This window comes from Cyanidioschyzon merolae, chromosome 8 (assembly GCF_000091205.1).
Source record: "Cyanidioschyzon merolae strain 10D DNA, chromosome 8, complete genome".
Taxonomy (NCBI): domain Eukaryota; phylum Rhodophyta; class Bangiophyceae; order Cyanidiales; family Cyanidiaceae; genus Cyanidioschyzon; species Cyanidioschyzon merolae.
Window position 1 is genome coordinate 312729 of NC_010134.1, and position 22129 is coordinate 334857.

The 22129-nt window shown below is 54.8% G+C and overlaps 6 protein-coding genes and 3 non-coding genes across 9 annotated transcripts; 5 read left to right on the forward strand and 4 right to left on the reverse strand.

Moving 5' to 3' along the window:
• Nucleotides 1–2402: 2402 nt before the first annotated feature.
• CYME_CMH128C (cyclin dependent kinase, B-type) lies at nt 2403–3509 on the reverse strand (the record flags this gene model as incomplete). The annotated part of the gene is made up of 1 exon (XM_005536031.1): nt 2403–3509. One exon carries the CDS (start codon nt 3507–3509, stop codon nt 2403–2405), a length of 1107 nt encoding a protein of 368 aa, XP_005536088.1.
• Nucleotides 3510–3995: 486 nt separating this feature from the next.
• CYME_CMH129C (hypothetical protein) lies at nt 3996–4487 on the forward strand (the record flags this gene model as incomplete). Its single annotated transcript, XM_005536032.1, has 1 exon — nt 3996–4487. One exon carries the CDS (start codon nt 3996–3998, stop codon nt 4485–4487), a length of 492 nt encoding a protein of 163 aa, XP_005536089.1.
• A 1211-nt stretch (nt 4488–5698) lies between these two features.
• Nucleotides 5699–6489, forward strand: CYME_CMH130T. Its single transcript, XR_002461302.1, has one exon. It is a non-coding gene; the product is annotated as a hypothetical transcript (transcript).
• A 2623-nt stretch (nt 6490–9112) lies between these two features.
• Nucleotides 9113–9949, forward strand: CYME_CMH131C (similar to basal transcription factor ABT1; the record flags this gene model as incomplete). The annotated part of the gene is made up of 1 exon (XM_005536033.1): nt 9113–9949. The coding sequence occupies one exon, from the start codon at nt 9113–9115 to the stop codon at nt 9947–9949; it is 837 nt and encodes a 278-aa protein (XP_005536090.1).
• A 156-nt stretch (nt 9950–10105) lies between these two features.
• CYME_CMH132C (succinyl-CoA synthetase alpha chain) lies at nt 10106–11179 on the reverse strand (the record flags this gene model as incomplete). Its single annotated transcript, XM_005536034.1, has 1 exon — nt 10106–11179. One exon carries the CDS (start codon nt 11177–11179, stop codon nt 10106–10108), a length of 1074 nt encoding a protein of 357 aa, XP_005536091.1.
• A 1073-nt stretch (nt 11180–12252) lies between these two features.
• CYME_CMH133C (hypothetical protein, conserved) lies at nt 12253–13191 on the reverse strand (the record flags this gene model as incomplete). The annotated part of the gene is made up of 1 exon (XM_005536035.1): nt 12253–13191. The coding sequence occupies one exon, from the start codon at nt 13189–13191 to the stop codon at nt 12253–12255; it is 939 nt and encodes a 312-aa protein (XP_005536092.1).
• Nucleotides 13192–17001: 3810 nt separating this feature from the next.
• CYME_CMH134T lies at nt 17002–20291 on the forward strand. The gene has a single exon (XR_002461303.1). It is a non-coding gene; the product is annotated as a hypothetical transcript (transcript).
• On the reverse strand, nt 19656–20483 carry CYME_CMH135C (unknown transcriptional coactivator; the record flags this gene model as incomplete). Its single annotated transcript, XM_005536036.1, has 1 exon — nt 19656–20483. One exon carries the CDS (start codon nt 20481–20483, stop codon nt 19656–19658), a length of 828 nt encoding a protein of 275 aa, XP_005536093.1.
• Nucleotides 20011–21795, forward strand: CYME_CMH136T. The gene has a single exon (XR_002461304.1). It is a non-coding gene; the product is annotated as a hypothetical transcript (transcript).
• The last annotated feature ends 334 nt before the right edge of the window (nt 21796–22129 follow it).

A 22129-nucleotide genomic window follows, 5' to 3' on the forward strand; every position in this document is an offset into this window, starting at 1 on the left:
TTGGTTTCAGCCCAGACCAGTCAGTCAGTCGTTTGCTCGTTGAACGCTATTCAGTATCGGGTAGTCGTTTTCACGCTCTCCGAGGGATAAGGAGATTGCATCGGAACCGCGGAGCATTGTGCGTGTTTGGCTTCCGTACGTAAAGACGAGGAGGTGCAATGCGGCCTTGACGCAGAACCCGAGACGAACACCCGCTTGTCCCGGAATGCATTGACGCGTCGCCGCCGCATGACGGTGGTCGGAGTATCTTCAGCGCAGGTGCCGAAAAGCATCAAACCGAAACCAAAGCCATATGCGCGGCAATACCGAGGGCGTCATGAACTAGACCCTCTCCGAATTGTACCCGTTTTAGCGCAGCTCATTCACAGAGAAAAGTGGGTGCTGATGGGAAGCATTCTCGGGATGCCACCTGAGGCGGACAACGGTTTCTTGGCAAAAGTCCTGCATCTGGAAGCGAGCTCGACAGCGATGTCGCAGCGAGAGCGGGAGCCGCTTCAGATCGTCAAAGCTCACGGGATTGCACTTGGTCTTGGACCGGTGGACGTCCTCTCCAAGACATGGTGGACGTGTGATGCCCGTCCTGCTCGCGTGATGCGAATCGACGTATGCCTCATGAGAGCGCTCAAGAGCAAAGCGATTTTCTTCTGCGAATCCGAGCGCTCTAGCTTCCTCAAAAATGTATTCTTTATCTTTCCCGTGACTCAGGTCAAGGCACACTGTATCTCTAGAGACACTTGTTTCGTGTGCTGCAAGTCGTCCTCAGAGAACTACGGTTGGTTTCTGCGAGCAAGGATGCAGCATTCGAACAGCGTGCTGAAGCGCATAGCCGGAGATCGCTCAAGGCCGCTCCATCGCAGACAATGAACGGGAAACAATTCTCAGGGTTCATGGAGACAGACGGACTAGCCATCAGTGTGGGTCTTGTGAAATTTTTGAAACCCATGTCCGAGTCGAGCCAGGGGCCTCATTTTCAACTGTTCACGTTAGAACAAGACAAAGACTTCGCAGTGAGCGCAGTTCCTCGACTCAAGGAAAGTACGACCGTCACCGAGTACCTGCATGGAAAGCAGATGGAGCTCGTCTGCTCTGTAGTGGCATGGTACGATTGAGAGTCGAGCATGATGGACGCAACGAGGCATACCAGCAAGTGGAGCGCAGGCTTCTGGACCCATCTCCACGCTCCGGGCATCGTATCTCGCAGAGGGTTGTGTTTTGCACGCCTGATTCAGAGTGTACGTTAGCGTCCAAGTAGATCATCAAGACGAGGTTTCGCAGGAATCCTGGACATGGCTTTGGCATAGCCGACGGTTTCCGTTCTTCAAAAGCAAAAAGCGTGCAATACGCAACTTGTTGAATGCTTTCCAAACGGAAAAGACCGAAAAGTCGCATCGTTTGTTGGTAACTTGCGGCACCGCGCATGCTGTGACGCGCTTATACTGCACTGCCCTTCCCTGGTCGCGAGCCGATAACGAGTGCGGGAGTCGATGCTATGCGATTCCCATTGAAGCGTTACGGACAGCATGGATGGATCACGAGCAGGGGCGAACGCTGAAATCCGCCACACAAGAAAGCTACAAACAAATCCGAATGCACGAAACGGTGCACGATAAGCAGATCGAGCGTCGTATTGTGAGGCACTCCAAGATGAGCTGCTTCCTATAGCGCGATTCCGCTGGCACCCAGGCACACGAACACACTCTGAAACGGGAATGGAGCGCCCGGGTCATCATCTGGCAATGTATTGTGCTTGTGGAGCATCCAGCGGCTTTACGTCGAGCGAACTTTCCAGAAAATCGTTTCTTACTCATTCTGATCATCGTGCTGGAACGCGGAAGACTCCCGAGGAAAAAGTTTCGTGACAAGGAGGGAGCGCATTGGATTCACGTCTGGAGCAAGGCACTGGCATGGTATGCGTCAACAGTTCTGAAATGTTGGAGTGCCAAGAATATACACCGAGAATGGTTTGCCCAGGCAACTGATGAACGGCAACGGTGCTCCACGATGCGGTATGAGTCCGCAGTCGACGCTGCGAAGCGTGTAGCGCCCTGCGGCACCAAAAAGATCTTAGGCCGCGCGGAACACCGCTGCGATGCAGAAAACGAATCAGAGGAACTTTGCGATACAACCCTCTCTGGTATATTTGAAGAACGTTGGTCGAGCTTTCCGGAAGCGTGTCGTTACCGAGACCTAATACCGAGCTCGCCTGTTTACAGCAGACTCTAGTGGAGTGCACGAGGCTTGAACCATTTGCAATCGATTCATCGATCCAACAACTTACAAAAACCGTCTGCTTCGGGGGTCTGAAGTCTCACGCGGGTTTATGAGCAGCGTCCATGCCACGGGCAGACGCTGATTCGAAGCATCGAACTCGCATCAGAGCGCATCGGATGCAGTGACGACCGTCACGGCAGCATGACCTCGTTCTCTGCTCCGGGGGGAATGTTCTCGTCCGTTCCCGTAGAGGTGTCGGAAACCATGATGTCTTCAGGCAACTGCAACGAGTCCTGGTGATCTCGGAGATTGCGGTTGTAGTTCCGTGCCGCGATGTCGCTGGCGTTGAGCACTGGCATCGCGCGAGGCGGAGCAACGGCCAGCGTCGCGCTTGCGTACAACGGGCGCACATCGTCGAAAAATGGATGGCGAAGTGCATCTGCTGCCGTTATTCGACGAGCTGGATCGAGCTGGAGCATTTCGGACAGAAGTTTGCATCCGCTTTCACCGAGATCGGGCAGTATCTGAATTAGTGGCCGTGGTTTCCATTGAGGGAAATCATGCCAGTCGCGGAGCTCGACTACAGATGGCCAAGTCTGTTCGTTTGGCGTACCGAGAACCCGAAATATTGCAAGGAGCTGTTCAATCTCGCTTTCCCCGCAAAATAAAGATCGTCCCCGAATCATCTCTGCGAGTATGCAACCTACACTCCATATATCTACAGGCGTCGAGTAACAACGCGTCCCGAGAAGGATCTCCGGCGCCCGATACCACAAAGTCACAACCTCATGCGTGTACCTACCGACAGGAATACAAAAGGCACGCCCTAAACCGAAGTCTGCTAGCTTGATGGTACGATCTTGGTTTGTGACGAGTATATTCTGCGGTTTAAGATCGCGATGCATGATCCCGCGGAGATGACAGAACTGGAGCCCGAGCAACATTTGGTACGCAAAGCACTTGGCTTGCTGAAGGGGTAAGCCCTTGCCGCGCCCCCGGTGCCGATTCATATACTGCTTCAGGTCGCTCTCAGCGTATTCGAAAACGAGATACAGAAGCGGACGTTTTCCGCGACTCTCGGCGTGGATAACGTCGATGAGCTTCACGATATTCTCGCAGTCTGACAGTGCTCGAAGGATGCTTACTTCCCGAAGCGTCGTAGCTGGAATGCCTTCATCATCATTCGAAAGCGTTGTTTTTTTCAGCGCCACAATTCGATTGGTCTGCAAGTCAAGCGCTTTGTAGACAGTGCCGTAGGTTCCCTGTCCCAGCACTTCCAGGCGTCGAAAGCGCTCCATGGAGGACAGGAATCACTCGAGGCGCCTTGACGACGATTCGTGTATGCTCTCGAGCGTGCACACACGAACGACTACCCCAGGAGCCGCAGACGCTAACCAACTGATGACGACACGCACCGTAACGGCACCAGAAGCGCCGCTTCTGGGCAAACACACCGGGGACGCACGCACGACGATGATGGCGACGCAACCGATCGCGCGTTTGAAATCCGCGCACAGCTGGCGTTTCGATAGCGGCGCTTGCGCGCATGGCGCCTGGGGCACCAAGCACAACGCTGGGGTATGGACGCGATGACTGGGTGCCTCAGGACGCGATCTAGTTCAGGTGTTGCCTGGACTGGTTTATGATGTGGGATCGTTGGCTGAAAGTAGGGAATGCCTGGTGCGCAAACGCTATCGGAAAGGACATCTATGCGAGAATAAAATGGAACGATGTCAGCTTCATGAATTCTGGTGTTCACGCGAACCCATAGGCCTGCTACCAGGATGATGAACACCGGCCGGTTGACGCTCATTCTGTCAATGCTTTCTGGTCTCCTGCATCGTATCTCCGATACGAAATACGCTGGACTGCCGTCTCTCGCAAGTTACGCTGCCAGCAGTCGACGGGTATTCGTGGCGGCACGGGAGTCCCGATTTCGCTGCATGGGGCGGTTGTCAACGCTTTTCATCCAGAGTCGGAAGTTGCAATCAGCGTTTCTCTTGCCATTGGCATATTCCTTGGACACATCTCCGGTACGCCATCCGCAGCGTCGGCACTCGGCTGGCGTCAGACGTTCGGTGGAGTCCGCCAGAACGCCCCCTTCGATGGCCATCCTGTGGCTCGTCCATGCTTCCCTCAGCGTCCGGTACGTGCACTGGACGGGTACAGAAGGCTCTGCTCGATGCCCAGTTCCGTTGACACAACCGGTGCCGTATCCCCTGATCACGCGCTCCTTCCACGCGATCCCGACGGTGAGTACCCTGCCTGCTGCATGAAACAGAGGATCTGTGGAACGCGGTGTTGTCTGTGGTGAAACAAGTACCAGAAGGACTATCCAGACTGGAGACGAAACCGAAAAGCTTCGCTGCGTCTATGCTCCCGCTGTACAAGCCGGTGACGCACGCTCCACACTGACACCGGTCGCTCCGACGACTACAGCCCGAGCCCAAGACCCGTTTCCATGCAAACGCAAGTGACTGAGGCCCCTGGAAGCGCACCCCGCGAGCAGGCCCATGCTGGTGTGGAATGGCGTTCCATCTGTGGCCGCACTGAGCGTGTGGAGGATTCGTCCTTCCAATGGATTCGGTTCATTGGCGTTACAAGTGCAGTGAACATGCGGCATGAGCTTGTGGAGCATTCGTCATGCGACGGCGTTGCGTTCGTTTTCTTCGCATGGCTCCAGCGGCACTACTCTGGGGCGCCCGCGAGGTCTCTCGGGATCGAAAGATTGAAAAGCTCAAGAACGGGTGATTCGCGCACGCTACGGGCAAGCGGGGTAGAGGCATCGAGGCGTGCACGTATGGACTGGGTGATGGTATCGAAGGCTGATTCTGGGGAACGTTCACCGGCTGGGTTTCGAATGATGTTGATTCTGGTGACGTAACGAAACCGGCGGTGGCGATGCGTCGAATGAGCCACACGGACACGGCATCAGAGAACTCTGAGACTACCTAGGAACGGGAGAGCCCTCATTGCTGTACTGGAATGTCGAGGCTGGGCATCTAGAAAGAGTCTCCGAACAAAACGTAGGGCTGGAGCAGAGCGAGCAGTGTAGTCTTTAATTTTTATCTGATAATGTAAGCACGAATATTTCAATCCAAATCAGACCTCCAAGGTGCACTGGTTACCACTACAGAGCCGTCCCTTTGGAGTTAATGGTTCGTTCATACGATCCTGCGAATGCCGGGCCTGGAGTGTGTACCCCGCTGCAACAGAGCAGCCTTGCTCTACGCTTGTGCACTTGCGGTGCCGCCACGATGCACCTGACGCATGGTCGGGTATTGTTCCCAGTTTATGCCCCGATAGTCTGCGTGTGCAGGTGTGCCAGCACGGAACGACGCACCGGAGAAACTCAGCTCTTTGGACAAACCGCTGGTATCGAGACTCGCCAGGCAATCTTCTATGGGATATGGTGCGGGTTCAGGGCGCGGGCCTTCCTATGTGTATATTGCGTGCGCGCCGCAGCGTTCCTGGATGTTGAATCCATTGGTGTCTGCGCTCGCGACACATCACATTGTTAGGCTAGTCGTTTCACTTTTGTGGCGTGTATTCGAATAAAGACCGTTAGTTCAGACAGACGACGCTCAATCTTCAGAGTCATGTGCTTTCTCGTCCAGTGCGATAACTGCAAGAAATATACCTGGAAGGGTTGTGGGAACCATATTCACAGTGTGAAGCAGCAGGCGGAACGCGAGGGGAAGCCTTGGTGTGAGTGCGCACCAGAACAGCGGCGTCCTCGCTGAGTGCATTGAACTGGAGCGTTTCCCGCTGGTTGACGAAGTCGACAAGCTCGTGGGCAAGTGGTTCACATGCTGTTGCGAATCCCTGTTTGTGGACTGTGCGTTGTACCAGAGGCGATGCGTGCGGAACTCGCGTGAAGTTGAAGGTGTGAAGCGCTTTTTCCCTGTGCACGCAGGCGCTGTGCTCGTGAAGCGCTACTGCATTACATTTCTTCATACAGGCCAATGCATGACTTGGGGGTTTGCATCCAGGACTTTGGGATGTCGTCGGAGCTTGACGTGTTACGCGGCTGGTCGTGGCGGTTCCACAGCTGCGCACGGATATCTATGGTTCCTGTCAGTTTCCCAGGCATCGGTTGTCTGTCAGCGTGAACCTGGCCATGGAGAACGACGAGCTTGGGCGGCAGCGCTTTTGGAGAGACTTCATTGGCAGCTGTGACTGGATTTGGATGAATGGGCGGCAAAAGACAGCGATGCCAGGCGGTTACCAAGCTCATGCCGGAGTTTTTACAGAACATAAAATCGGATATTGCTATATGTTGAAAAACTACTTTTGGAGCGAAGCGGGAGCTTTTCTTATGGATTTGGCTTCCTCAAGGAATGTCGCCGAAAGCTGCGAAGGCGTCTATCCTTGGACTTTGCTGTGAGGTATTTGAAGCTAACGCAGTTGGCCTCGTGATGCATCATTCCGCAGCGACCCGAACGTCATGATCTTCTCGCTTTTTGATCAGTTTTCTGGTCCGATCGAAGTCGGTCAAAGGTAAGAGGGAGAATCTTGCGCGAAATTCGCGGCCGGCTACTCGTGGCAAGTCTCCATAGACAGCACCAAGCTTCCTTTCGAGTCTTGAGTTCGCCAAAGGCAAGCAGGCTGACTGAAAACGACTTGACAGTGCGAGTCGAGCTGCTCCGTGGTTTCATTTGAGGCGTCTGCATGAAAAACGACTAAAAAATGACATTCTTGATGGAGTTCGCATCATGGGTTCAGTTTGGGGAAACTCCCAGTCCCGATGTGCACATTCCAGCAAAGCATATCAGTCGTGGTCCAAGTCTTTTTATCCGTTTTTTTGATAAGGTTCGGAATTATGATCGACTCTGGAACAGAAGAGATTGTTGGTGCGGCGCACTAGTCCTCGCGACGGCCTAGAAACCTCACTGTGTCCGCTTTTTCTGATTTGGCACAGAGGGCATCGCTGGAAGCTTGCAAAGCAAGACTGTAATGATCTTCTCCACGAATTCCATGCGATGAATGAAACAAAAAATTTCCCACGACCATAGAGGTTAAATGAATACCGACGTACAGATTTCTCCCAGCCTATTTCGATCGGCCTCCTGCTATCGGCTACGGCTTCCCTCTGTACACTTCGAGTTTGAGAGGCAGCCCCAGAAAGTTGGATCGCGTCAGTTCCGCAGGTATCGTTTTCAGCACCGCACATCGTCTGATATTGATGGCGGCGCTCAAGTCTCGGTTCACGAACTCCATGCATGCTCTGCATCTGGCTGAACGCATCCATGAACGGATTCCTAGAACTCGTGTGCACTGTTCCATTTGCTGCTCTGTCAGCTCTCCGTGCTTTTCTATCGCCGAAGCGCTCGCTGGCTTCTCTCCAGCTCGACCTTATGGGGTGTGCGCCTCAGGTCATTCGTTCTTTTTTTCATGAATGCACTTGTTGATGACTTCAGATGAGCACCTTCACAGAGCGAGAAGGAGTTGCGGAGGGGAGACGAGATGTCCTCCGTCCCTCGTGTGTCAAAGTATGCTGAAAGCTAAAGCGATTCTGCCAGTGCAGAGAACATTGCGTTTCACAATAGAAAATACTCCTTCGATGCGGTTGAAGCATGGCGAGTATATAGGAATCAAAAGCAGGTCCTCTCTCCGACAGAATCGGCAAAGGCTCCAACGCAAAGGAAATGATGAAATACCACACTGTCCAATAGAAGAACGTTGCCAAACCTGCAGGGGAAAGTCTTTATAGAATCGACGTAGGGGTGCTGTTGTATGCGCCTTCCGGAGGAGCGAAACTGAGACCGCCAAACGAATCCTCTGCGTCTAAAACAGATGACGGTGTCGGTCTATTCGAGTTCGATCGTACATACAACACGCGCCTTATCCGCGAATACCCAAGTACGCTCTGACCCCATCGCGCGAAGCAAGTCTCATCGACCGAAAAAAACAAATCGACGTCCTTGTGCATCATACTCATCGTGACGTTCCAGGAACGCTGTCGTTCCGATGTCGGTGGAAACTGGCGCTGCTTGAACTATGATGCATCCTTTGCGACTGCATCTCAGTGATTTCAGGACCCCGCGAACAAGCTGGGGAGAAACAGAGGCGCCAGTGGTTGCTACGATCGTCGCTTTTGCTTTACGTGAGATGATCAACGGGTCGTTTTCCACCATTGACTACAAGCAGTCTTCGAGAATATCGGTTTCTGGCACGGAGCGCATATACTCGTTCGTTTCATTGTTCCATACTTATCTGAGTACTGTGGTATGACTGACCTCCAGGAGGAATGCAGTCCTCCTTGCTTTGTTCAGTAAAGAATGTATCTTAAAAGCAGTTCGTCTACGGTCCCTAGGATATATTGCATAGTGATTCCCATCTGTTATACACTGCGAAAAGGCACTCGATTCCACGTAGCACATGTGAAACAGCATTGAGTTGAAAAACGATAACGAGTAGCTATGAACCAAATTGCATACTGGGGCACAGCCAGCGGAAGCTTTATGCGCCTGCGCGACTTTAGGACTCCACAGCGGCGCTCGAGTTGGATCCTCGAGCGTGAGCCTAGTTGAGGCTCCGGTGCCGTACAGGCTCGCAGCGTTACCCGGCCAAACAAGTACGCGAGCGGGAGCCGTGTCGTGTTCGCGGCATTGACTCGTAACCGACAAGAGCGTTGCCAATCAGGCGCTCGGGGGGACACCTGCTGGCTCACCTACGTGCGCGTTCGAGACGCTGCCTCAAAAGTCGACTGTCGTACGAGACTTTCTGCGTCGCAAGGAATAGCTTTTGGGCCCTAGGGACGCGCGGTCCGTGTCCGTTGCGCGCACTGTCGAAGCTTTCGCTCTTCGTGAGGAAGTTGCGTCTTTAGCGAGAACTTTCGATAAATAAATCATCCACGACTTTGAAGCCTTAGAACGCTTTGTGGGTCGTTGAAAGGTCGATGTCGCCAGCTGATTCAGAACCAGCTTCCCGTACGGAGAACTTGGATCAGAGCCCGACGAACCCGTTGGGCACCTTCTCTAACGCCGCGAGCGACACTTCAAAGTCTCTGAACGAGAATCAACAGCGAAAACGGCCTGCTTCTGTCGCCGGCATCGTTCACGTACGTCGAATTCCCCCGGGATTGAGTGTCGCTGAACTCAGACGCATTCTTGAAAGGTATGGACGCATAGGACGCGTGTACTTGCGCAAAGAGCAGGAAAGTGAGCGACGCGAACGCATCATGCGTGGCGGCAGTCGTCGTAGGATGGCGTTGGAAGCTTGGGTCGAGTTCCTGGATCAGCAGAGGGCCGAGCAGGTGGCGGCTTTACTGAACGCAACCCCCATGGACCCTCAGCGAAGAAGGAGCCGATTTCACGGGGATCTGTGGTGCATTGAATACATCCGTGACCTGCAGTGGCACCATCTTTCGGACCAGATGGCAGCCATGCGAAGAGAGCGCGTCCTCCGCATCAAGAACGAGGTGCATGCCTCACGAAGGGAGCGCGATCACTGGCTCGAGCGTCTGCGCGAGGCTCATGTTGACGCGGCTATCCAGCAAAAACGGCAAAAACGATTACAGCGAAACCCAGGAGACTATCGCGCGAAGTCAAACGAGTCACGCGAGCGTAGGATGCCACCGCAGCACCGTCCACGTGCACAGCGTGACATCGCACCGACCGAGCGTGGGGTGGAAGCGAGCAGCACCTCGCCGGCAGATTGCGAACCGTGCTTGTCAAGCAAGGAGCCTTCCGTTGAGCGGATCCTCAGACAGATCGCAAATCCGACCTATACGTAAGTGGTGCACAAAAAATCCGTAGCATGGTGCGATGCGAGCGAGCGCAGCACCCAGGAGATACAGCAGGCGAATGTGCCGGTATTCTCGCCCGGCATCCGCGTCCGGCAAGAATAAAAAACGAGCTCAAATCGGCCATGCACGCGAGATACTAGTCCTTCACCTTCCGAGCGCTCTGCGTAAGGCGAGTCCAAGTTCGGATGGCGTCTGGACAACATGGGCGCCTGCCTCTCGTAGAGCCTGCACTTTGCTAGTGGCAGTTCCGAGGCCGCCGCTCACAATTGCACCGGCGTGACCCATTCGTCGTCCCGGCGGTGCCGACAAACCCGCAATAAACGACGCGACAGGCTTATGACTGGACTTTTCGCGGATAAATGCAGCAGCCTCTTCCTCGGCCTGCCCGCCAATTTCCCCAATCATCACGATGCCGTCCGTGTTGTCGTCCTCAAAAAAGTACGACAGACAGTCGATGAAACTCGTTCCGTTGAAAGGGTCCCCGCCGATCCCAATACAGAGCGACTGTCCGAGCCCGGCAGCGGTCGTCTGTGCAACCGCCTCATACGTCAGCGTCCCCGAGCGAGAGACAACGCCGATTCGCCCTGGTTGCACAATCGACGTCGGCATGATTCCCAGTTTGCAACGTGCACCTGGATGGAGAATACCCGGGCAATTCGGTCCCACGAGACGCGACATCTGTGTGCGTTCAAGCCGTCGCTTGATTCGCACCATGTCCTGCTGGGGTATGCCCTCTGTAATTACGACAATAAGAGGAACTTGCGCGTCGATGGCTTCCTCGATTGCTGCTGCGGCGGCCGGCGGCGGGACAAAGACCACGCTCGCGTTGGCACCGGTCTCTCGCACCGCTTCCGCGACAGTTCCAAACACCGGAAGACCCAAGTGCTTGGTGCCCGCCTTTGAAGGTGAAACGCCGCAAACGATCTTTGTACCGTAGGCTATTGCTTGTTCAGAGTGAAACGTACCGTGTTTGCCAGTGAAGCCCTGTACGAGAACCCGGGTCTCTGGGCTCACAAACGGGGACGGCTTCCCGCGGAAAACTTGTTCCGTGTTCTGTTTGGTCGATCGCGCCTGATGGGTTAAAGTCCGGTACACGGCCAAACCGGACACGGGAAGCTGCGCCCAGCGCCTGGTCCCGCGTTCGAGAAAACGCAACATGCTGCAAGGACTCTGACCGTAAACGCTGAGTTTCCCGTGAAGCAAACGTAAAGCGTGCATATCCCGCTTCCTAACCGTTCCTACTTGACGAGTCGATAGCGCCTAGAGCAGTCTCTGCAATCGACGTATCCTGCAGCAGTTTTGAGGACGTTCAGTTGACGATAGCATCATCCCGTGAGCCAATGTGGTCTCGATGCGGCATGTCGCGCGCGCCCCCAGCCTGAAGCGTGCGCGCATCGCCGGCTATGCCCAGGCCGATGGGTACCAGGGTGCAGATCCTGCGGATCTGACAGTTGGAGGCGATGTCCATTTTATACCAAGTCAAACTCGATGCGTCTGTGGCACTGTCCATCGGTTGCTCCGTAGGTATGAAGTTCACTTTGTACCAATTCAAAATCGATGCTGGAGGGCACTGTCCATTTCGTTCACACTTGCGATCTGGTAACGCGGGAAATCCGCGGCGGGGCTTTGGCGCATGCATGAACGTGCAGCTCCTCAGGGGGCGGGGGGTCACGAAATCGCGATGCTCGTGACGACTGCAGCCACGGCAAACGCTCATATGTCAACGAGTCCTGGATGCACGATGAGCACTTGTTGATCAGCTGCACCTATTCCATTTGGACATATGAAACTTTCAATTCGTAGAAGCGCGTTTTGTGTTGTTCTGCACGCGACGCTGTCGGCGAGAGCGGGCAATTCGTTGTCTCGTTCTATGACGTGCAGCGCGCCGCTGTCCGCCGCGAGCTGTCCTACCACCGAGAGCAGGATACCGAGGGCGCTGCTGCGATGAGGACGCTCGCTTTCCGGATCATGACGACGTTGCTCGGGGCGCCACGTCCCGCCCGTTCCATCTGCTGCTCCAAACGAGAACATCGCGTCTAGTCAGTTGGATGCGGTGTCTACATTCTACTGGTTCACGCTAGGGGTTCACGCTACAAAGAGGCGAGCGCAGATTCGCCGCAGATTCGCCGCATCTCCAGCCGAACACTGCCTGCTCTCGTTCCAAAGCAGCCCTTATACCAGATCCGAGCGAAGCGTATAGTGGATCATTCAAACCAAAAGTTCGACATTTGCCAAGGCTGCTCTTTTCCAGCGCGTGCATGGGTCACCCCATCAGCGAAAGCCAGCGGCGCTCACGATGGTTTCGCAGCGCGCTGACGGCACCTCTCTACGAGTTCCCAGTGCAGCGGCGTTCGCTGGCGCTCAATGAACCATCCGTTTCGCCATCGATATTCCTTGAATCCAGCAACGAAATCAGGGATTTTCTTCGAATAATCGAGCAGAGACTGCAAGAGCTGCCCCCGATCTAGTGCATGCTTGCCTTCAAGCCCGACCTCGCGTTCCGCGATTGGAGCGAGTTCGTCAACGAGTTGTCGGACGCGGTCAGGCTGCTTTTCTGCGATCTCACCGACAGGCATGCCGTTTTGACTTTCGCTCAATACCCCAAAGATGCAAATCCATAACAGTTTCTCTATCATGCGGCAGTCGAATTCCTGTTTATCTTCGAGTACCGTGCACTGGCAGCCGCAGCTGCGCACACGAGCCGCAAACGCAGCGGCCCAGGGGCCCCAGACCACCGTTCCACCGCCGTCTGCGGGCGGGTCTCCAACGCGAGGCACCGCAAAGAACACGAGTGCCTGCGTAGCGTGTTCCAGGTTGTGCTCAAGCAGAAAAGAACGTAACATGCCGTTCTGCAGAAAAACAAGGTCGCCACGACGCACTGGCGGACACTTGGCCACTACTTCCGCCAGGTCATCGTTGCGGGTGCAGACGTAAATGGGACCTTTTCTCCCGCCCTCGATGCTGTCCTGTCTTCGTAAGAGACGTACCGGAGCCAGCTCATCTCCTTTCGCGCTTGCCAGCAACGTTCCGATACGGCCAGCACCAACAACTGTAGCAAGCTCGCCCTCAAGACTTGCCCCCAGCGTCATGATACCCGGAGAGCGCTCGGTTCGGTGTCGTCGACAGCTGGGCGAATTCAAGCGAGTTCCGCCGCACAGCCAGCTAGTAGGAGCACAGCGGGTATGCTGATGTATCCAGACTCCCGCTGTCGAGCTAACGAAGCCCAGCATCCTAGTCACAAAGCGCACACCACCTTTTCCCAGCCTTCGACACAAGTCCAACAGCACGTCTTTGAACTGCGTGCGAGCCGCTCTGATGCCGAGGCGTGCACGCAGTGGGATCACGGACCGAGTCAGCGGTGCCTGATGCATCAGCGTACGCACGTGCGCAGTTTTCCTTCATGGATAAAACGTTTCCTTGGGCCAGCGTTCTCCGATTATGCGCATTTTTCTTTTCTTTTCGGGTTTTTTCAGTGCACTGTGAAGTGTCCGTCAAACCCCTGCTCCCAAGTTACATTAGCTATACACGCTGTCGCAGGTGCGCATACGAGCACGCACAGGCGCAAGGATGATAGGTTTATGACTGACATATATGGATATTATTGTAAGTGCGGATCTGACGCTTCCAGCACAGGTAGGTGCGCAAACGTAGCCGCCTGGCATGCACATCCAAGATGGGCATGGTATACAAATGGACCTTCGAGCAACCGCCGGCTTTCTGCAGCCCGCTGCGCCCTACTTTCACTGGCGCGTCGTTGCTGGCGCTGAACGGCATGATGCTGTCCGTTCGGACCCAGTGCAGACAAATGTTGTCGTGTTTCGCTACCGTGTCAAAGCGTCATTCATCTGGTTTTTCTTTGGCCGATATCTGTGCACTGGGGCTCGCTTATCGCCCCGATCCGCGACATGCATACGGTCGACGGCGTATGGTCATCGTGCAATGAGCTGCTATCCTCAGAATCCAGAGTAAGAATCGCGCTATCGGATATCCCTGGCTAACGTTTAAGACCCTGCGTCCAAAAACTGATTCTCGGAATATACGGTTCCTATCGCCATATTTGAGGTCCTGGATGGAAAAAGGCGCCACCTCGAAAAGCGCTGTGCGGGGCATCCGCACGACTGAACGCAAGATCCTGGACGAAGTAAAAGCTAAAGCTCCAGCGTTGCCTATGCATTAGGGAAGCCTTTTTGAAGAAAAACTAGCAACCATGTAGTACAGCAATCATAACGTACAACATACCTATGAAGATCCTTCATGATATCACAAAGCGACTGACACGGCGAATATGCGGAGGCGAGTATTGGTATACCTCTATCTACAATAACAAGTTTAGGCATTCGAACAGGTCGAGAGCAAGGCCCCCGCGTGCGTACTATACTGGGAGAACAAGCATGTATCGTTCACATGCGCGCCATGCACCACCGTGCAGAAGCGTTCTTCAAAAGTAAATCTTGATGAGACGAACCAGGGAATATTCCCGCCCGCCCAAATTTGCGATTTCAATCGACATCCAGAGAAGAACCCACCAGTTAACCGGAGATACCCTCAATTCCACAAATCCTAAACTTGACTTGCTTCCGGGGATCATGGTTCGTTGAAGCAATCCTCCGGATGCCGGGCCCAAAGTACGTGCCGGCGACGCTGTCGAGGCCGCCATACGCACATAGGTCTGCTTTGTATACCCTGTTGAGGGACGGATCGCTTGGTGAAGCCCGTGCATTTTCCCGTCCGCTCGAAGCCGCAATGCATCGGCTCGGCTAGCTAGGTGCGTTGTTGCCGAAGTCAGGGAGGTGCAGCGGCCCGAGCAGTCTCCTGCTACGCAGCGATCACTTCTCAGTAACAGAGGCCTGGGCTCTTCAGGACATGTGCATGTGATGGTCAGCAGTGCCTCCGAACAATGAACCAACTGTTCCGTTGCTTCCATGAACCACAGAGTCTATCGGCTCGCACCAGTCGCCGCAGTGCGCTAACGAAGATGCATACCTGCAGAAGAGGCTCCCGCTACCTTTGGTCGAGTTCTGCTCGGTCAAAGCGCGGAACTGCACTGCGCAGTCGTCGCATGTTTTCCTCATGCTCCTTCAGCGCTGCCTGTATTGACCTACGGCGCTTGTCGTCTAAAACCGCATCAATGAGACGCATTTGATGATGCCCCTCAAACAAAAGCTCTGGTTGGTCCGTGACAGGATCACCAGACAGGCCGCCGGTAGTCCCGAGAAAAACCCGGCGGCCCCGTCCAAAGTCCCAGCAAGGTACGCGCACAGACCAACGCGGTGTCGGTGTTAGTTGTAAGCGGAAGTATGGGAAATCGCACAGCTCAACACCGAAAGCGACCTCTGACGAGCCGTCTATCCTGGATACGCAGCTCAGCACCGCGTTGAAGAGCGAGTAGTACCGCAGTTTTCCCTCTGCGATGAAAGCCGGCGACGGGTGCAGCTCAAACTTGAGCGTTGGGCCCTCCCGAACCGACATGACAGGCCTGCTTTTCTCAGTGACCTCTCTAAGCGCTTCAAGTGGACGCAACGTCTGCGTCGTTGCACAACAGAACAAGTGGCGAAACGGCGGCTACTGCAGCGGTCCATTCCGAACTGCAATTACTTCAACGCATAGCAGACTAGAATGGAACGGGTCCGCTTAGGTGACCCGGGCGACGACATTTTAGACCTATGCGAGAATAAAATGGAAAGATGTCAGCTTCATGAATTCTGGTGTTTACGCGAACCCATAGGCCTGCTACCAGGATGATGAACACCGGCCGGTTGGCGCTCTTTCTGTCAATGCTTTCTGGTCTCCTGCATCGTATCTCCGATACGAAATACGCTGGACTGCCGTCTCTCGCAAGTTACGCTGCCAGCAGTCGACGGGTATTCGTGGCGGCACGGGAGTCCCGATTTCGCTGCATGGGGCGGTTGTCAACGCTTTTCATCCAGAGTCGGAAGTTGCAATCAGCGTTTCTCTTGCCATTGGCATATTCCTTGGACACATCCCCGGTACGCCATCCGCAGCGTCGGCACTCGGCTGGCGTCAGACGTTCGGTGGAGTCCGCCAGAACGCCCCCTTCGATGGCCATCCTGTGGCTCGTCCACGCTTCCCTCAGCGTCCGGTACGTGCACTGGACGGGTACAGAAGGCTCTGCTCGATACCCAGTTCCGTTGACACAACCGGTGCCGCATCCTCTGATCACGCGCTCCTTCCACGCGATCCCGACGGTGAGTACCCTGCCTGCTGCGTGAAACAGAGGATCTGTGGAACGCGGTGTTGTCTGTGGTGAAACAAGTACCAGAAGGACTATCCAGACTGGAGACGAAACCGAAAAGCTTCGCTGCGTCTATGCTCCCGCTGTACAAGCCGGTGACGCACGCTCCACACTGACACCGGTCGCTCCGACGACTACAGCCCGAGCCCAGGACCCGTTTCCATGCAAACGCAAGTGGCTGAGGCCCCTGGAAGCGCACCCCGCGAGCAGCCCCATGCTGGTGTGGAATGGCGTTCCATCTGTGGCCGCACTGAGCGTGTGGAGGATTCGTCCTTCCAATGGATTCGGTTCATTGGCGTTACAAGTGCAGTGAACATGCGGCATGAGCTTGTGGAGCATCCGTCATGCGACGGCGTTGCGTTCGTTTTCTTCGCATGGCTCCAGCGGCACTACTCTGGGGCGCCCGCGAGGTCTCTCGGGATCGAAAGATCGAAAAGCTCAAGAACGGGTGATTCGCGCACGCTACGGGCAAGCGGGGTAGAGGCATCGAGGCGTGCACGTATGGACTGGGTGATGGCATCGAAGGCTGATTCTGGGGAACGTTCACCGGCTGGGTTTCGAATGATGTTGATTCTGGTGACGTAACGAAACCGGCGGTGGCGATGCGTCGAATGAGCCACACGGACACGGCATCAGAGAACTCTGAGACTACCTAGGAACGGGAGAGCCCTCATTGCTGTACTGGAATGTCGAGGCTGGGCATCTAGAAAGAGTCTCCGAACAAAACGTAAGGCTGGAGCAGAGCGTGCAGTTCAGCGTTCCACGCGAATCTGACGCAAGTGTTTTTGCGGCCTTCTTCTGTGCGTTCGCTTGCATTATCCCTTGCGCCAAGACGATAGCGACTGTTGCAACGAATCCAAATATTTTTTCGATCGTCGAGTTGGCAACGAAATGCAGATCATAAGTGCCTACCAAAGCACCCTGCTGTAGAGCATGGAGTCTGCTGGATCGTGGACAGCGTCGAATCCAAGTCTGGCACTTGAGCAGCGCAGCATACGGACGGTGTTCGTTGGACACTGTCAAGAATTCACGTCCTGGGTATCGCAGCAAGATCAACCGCGCGTGTTTAGTTCAAACCCAAGAAAAGATGGGTCACTCGGTAAGCGATTCACGTCCTGTCATAATCGGAAGGCGCAGCTGCCGTGCTCGTCCCTTGTACCTGTTTGACTGGTGCCGAGGGTTCGCATTCATGAACGCCTAACAAGGCTTCCAAAGGATTGCTGCAGGCCTCGTGGGTATCGGTGCTTGACTGAGAGCATACGGGCTCCGTATCGAGTATTGTCTAGATGTTGAAGATTCGTGCACGTTCGGCACCAGAATCGTCCGATGTTTTTGGTTCGCATTGTACAGAAAACAGCATACGTGGCATGGATACAGCCTAATTTGATGTTATCTGGTGCTCCAGTCGGCATGTCGTCTCTGTATCATCCGGCACAAGTCGAATTACTGAAGCAGGTTACCCGGCAGCATGCTCTGTCACGGTTTCCGGTATCGCAACGTTCCCCGCAGTTTCTCTCGCGTCTGACGCACGCCCGGCACCAGGTTTTCAAGCATTTCAGTGCATATATGTGTATGTATGTATGTATGTGTGAAGGCCTCTCGGTCAACGCATGGGCCTGCATATGGATCAGAGCGCTTCACCGAATGATCTGCCATGGGCACGAAACCCAAGGCATTTTTGGTCTGTGGCACCCAGCTCAGACCAGAATATCACTGGGGCACTTATGAACGCGATGTGTGGTTTCATTGCCCGTGCCACTGGCTGCTCCAGAGTGCGTTCCGCAAATACGCTTTGTCCATCATCATTCGACAGTCTATTTGAAGACATCTCTCGTATAACTGCTGCCACAGGTGCGGTGGCTCGCGTCGTCATCATGCGCTCCCGAGGCACAAGTTTCGCCTCAGGACGCCTCGACGCAACCTGAAAAACGCTTACTGAGCATCCTGCAGAGTCGCTGGATCGCCCGAGTTGTCCGCTATCCAGGGGCAGCAATTTTCATGGAAAATCACCAGAGGCCTCAGCCGAGATACCATTGGCGTCTCTGGATGATTCCGTTACAGGCCAACGTGAGTCAGTAAGAGAAACCTCACACTCAGCACGGCAACACGTCGCAGGCGCGCACTAGTCGCGGTAGCCAATGACATGTTCAATGAACAATCATCCGAAAACTTCGCATCGCAAATCTCAAAGTTGTTTCAGATTTTCTGAGGTATCTACCAGCGAGCCCTGCTACCTCGTCATGCTCAGAATCGATAAGCAGCGCTTTTGTAGGCCATTCCACGTGCAAATCCAGGTCGTGCTGCCCGTTTCTGTTGTAGCCTCCTGAGCAACTGGCGCAACATGCGTCCTCTCTAACGACCAGTGACACGCTTTCTGGACGACCTTTGCGCCAAAAACCTCATACCCGGTGTTCTACAAAACAACCCCGACACTAGTATACGAACAGAAGCGCCTGCAACCCCGCTAGGCTCGCAGTATGCATACTAGCAAACATTGTTGCCAGTGATCGATGAGTATTGGAGCATACGGGAGCGCCCCTACATTCAGTTGCAGGAGCCTCGATACCATCCATGGTAGCATGCGCGGGAATCGCGAGAAGCAGCACAGTGTTCCGTGGCTTGCCTGCATCGCCCGTGAGCGTTCTTCTGCAGGTGCTGCATCCTACCGGCACCTCTGGAATTATACTGTTTTGGCTCCAGAAGCGCTGCAGCGATGCGTCCCGCAGCGACAAGACCATTTCAGAGCGTGCTCAGTTCAACGAGGAGTGCATTAAACATGAGCGTCTCATCAGTCCACAGTGAAGATCCCGGTCTCCGTCGAGGATTCGTGCAAGCCGCGATGCGGTACTATGGACTGCCTCGCGCGATCTACGCCCAGCACGGGACCTCGTTGCTTTTTTGGAAATCGTGGACGTAAGAGGATTGTGTCAGGGATTCGAAACAAAGCCGTTCCGGGACCGAGAGATTTGCAACGTTCCAAGCGCTGCAACTGGTGGATGTCACAAGCCTAGTGCACCGCAGACGCCACGCACCGTCGATGCTGTCGCTCCGAGCATCGCTGGCAAGTCATACAAGGAGCGACTCATCAGGATTCCATGGCCGTTCGTCACGTACGATACAACCATGCGATGCAGCGTCAGACCAGATGAAAAAGTGGTCACTGAGCCCACCGTCCGTATCGAGTCGCTCGCAGATACACCAGCAACACACAGCGGATCCGTCTGCATCCGGGCCGATATGAGCCCAGAGCATGCTCCATGGCGTGAGCAAACCATTGAGGCACGCCGGATACCGCCCAGTTCACAGCACAGATGCGTCGCCTCAGGGGGCTTATCAGCTTTGGTCTCAAAGCACTGCATCATCCTTTCAGCGTCGAATCGTTGGCTTGTCATCTTTGATGCCAGTGGACACTAGGCCATGCCTGTGCACCACAGCTAGCTTTTAATTATCTGCCATTCGGTATTCTTCAAGTTCCCGGTCGAGTTCCTCAGCACTCTTTGATGGAGCTTCCTGTCCACGAGGGCGCGTTGGTCGCCGCATTCGACGACGCCCACGTGCCTTCGTGGTGCGTTTCGCAGTTGAATCGTGTTTCTCGGACTCGAAACCCGGGGTCGCTGTCGACTCAGTCTCCATTTGCTGACCATCGCCAGCTGCCTGCATTCGAAGTCTGCGTCGACGCCGTGCTCTGCGACGCTCCATCGTTTGGGTGCTCTCGAGCACACGAACAACGTCCCGCACACCGCCCTTGCCGGCGACAATGCGCAGTCCGCCAACCGCCTCAGCAGTAGGTTTTGGCACCGGCGGAAGGCGCGCGCCCCGTTCCTTGAGCCGAAGCTTCCGTTTGGGTGTCATAGACGGTGGAACAGCCGACCTCTGCGTTTGAGGGTGCGCCCCGGACGTATTCAGCGCAGCCGCGGCACCCGAGCTTTCGATCTGCACCACAAGCGGCTGCCCGTCCAGCGTCAGCGAGTGAAACTGTTTCACCGCGCGCTCTGCTGTTTCCATATCCGCGTACTTGACAGTTGCGACGCCCTTGCTCTTACCCTCACGATCATGGCGAATGAACGCGGTAATAGTTGGACCAACCGAGTTAAAAAGGTCGGCAATATCTTGAGAAGTCACCGACGGGGCCAGGTTGCTCACGGAAACAACAACAGCTTTCGAGCCGGGTCGCTGACCGGCCTGAACAACCCTGCGACGCCTTTGGGCTTTTCGAATTCTCCCCTGGGCGACCGCCTTGGGAACTCGCGCTGTGTGATCAACTTGCATACGTTAAGCAGAACGGTAAGCGCGCTCTGTGGCGTGTGGAAACAGCAAGGAGATGAAAGCTGCTCTGTGTAGCGCAAGAAAGCGTCGTTCAACGGTAACGTTCGCGCTAAACTCAGCGGCAACACGCCGGCGTGCCGCGCACTCCGGAACGCTGGGATTCATTTTTTTTTGAATGCGCGGGGCAGGGAGCATCCACGAAGCTGTATCCTGATGGATCCGTATGAGCGGGTGTTTGTGGAACTTGCTCGCCGTGGGGCGTATGGATGCTTTGGAACGTACCCCAGTGCAGCATATCTCTGTGTCTGTGTCACGTCCGTGACTAGGAGCATCCACGAAGCTGTATCCTGATGGATCCGTATAAGCGGGTGTTTGTGGAACTTGCTTGCCGTGGGGCGTATGGATGCTTTGGAACGTACCCCAGTGCGGCATATCTCTGTGTCTTTGTCACATCCGTGACTGGGAGCATCCACGAAGCTGTATCCTGATGGATCCGTATGAGCGGGTGTTTGTGGAACTTGCTCGCCGTGGGGCGTATGGATGCTTTGGAACGTACCCCAGTGCGGCATATCTCTGTGTCTGTGTCACGTCCGTGACTGGGAGCATCCACGAAGCTGTATCCTGATGGATCCGTATAAGCGGGTGTTTGTGGAACTTGCTTGCCGTGGGGCGTATGGATGCTTTGGAACGTACCCCAGTGCGGCATATCTCTGTGTCTGTGTCACGTCCGTGACTGGGAGCATCCACGAAGCTGTATCCTGATGGATCCATATGAGCGGGTGTTTGTGGAACTTGCTCGCCGTGGGGCGTATGGATGCTTTGGAACGTACCCCAGTGCGGCATATCTCTGTGTCTTTGTCACATCCGTGACTGGGAGCATCCACGAAGCTGTATCCTGATGGATCCGTATAAGCGGGTGTTTGTGGAACTTGCTCGCCGTGGGGCGTATGGATGCTTTGGAACGTACCCCAGTGCAGCATATCTCTGTGTCTTTGTCACATCCGTGACTGGGAGCATCCACGAAGCTGTATCCTGATGGATCCGTATGAGCGGGTGTTTGTGGAACTTGCTCGCCGTGGGGCGTATGGATGCTTTGGAACGTACCCCAGTGCGGCATATCTCTGTGTCTTTGTCACATCCGTGACTGGGAGCATCCACGAAGCTGCGTCATGTTCGCGTGTGTATCGAGCGTATCGCTGAGTGTGAGGTCGTTGTACACAAACGGAATCCGCAAGTAGCCTTCACATCAGCGGGTTCTCATCTCGAAGTCATCAACACTAGAATCCGCTTCCGGTCATAAACATCCACGACGTGCATGCACTGCATCAAGTTTCTGTATTTAGATCATGTTAAAGGTAGAGTCATCTGAAGAAAGTTACCTTCCGGGGAAACCAAGTACATAGCGTATGATTCGGCAGCATGGAAGCGGTGACGCACGCTCGTCTCTTCATGAAGATGATGACGATCATTATCACCGTCGCTGTAGTGCTGGCGGTGCTCAGAGCATAGACACTGCAACATCAAGAATGTAGGCGGTAGACGCGGACTCCAGGAAAGCGCGTTTCGTTTGCTTCGACTTGGCTTCATCTTGATGCACGCGCACCAGTATGAGGCGTTTTCCACGTCTGGATTCGCGAAAGCATCGTGCG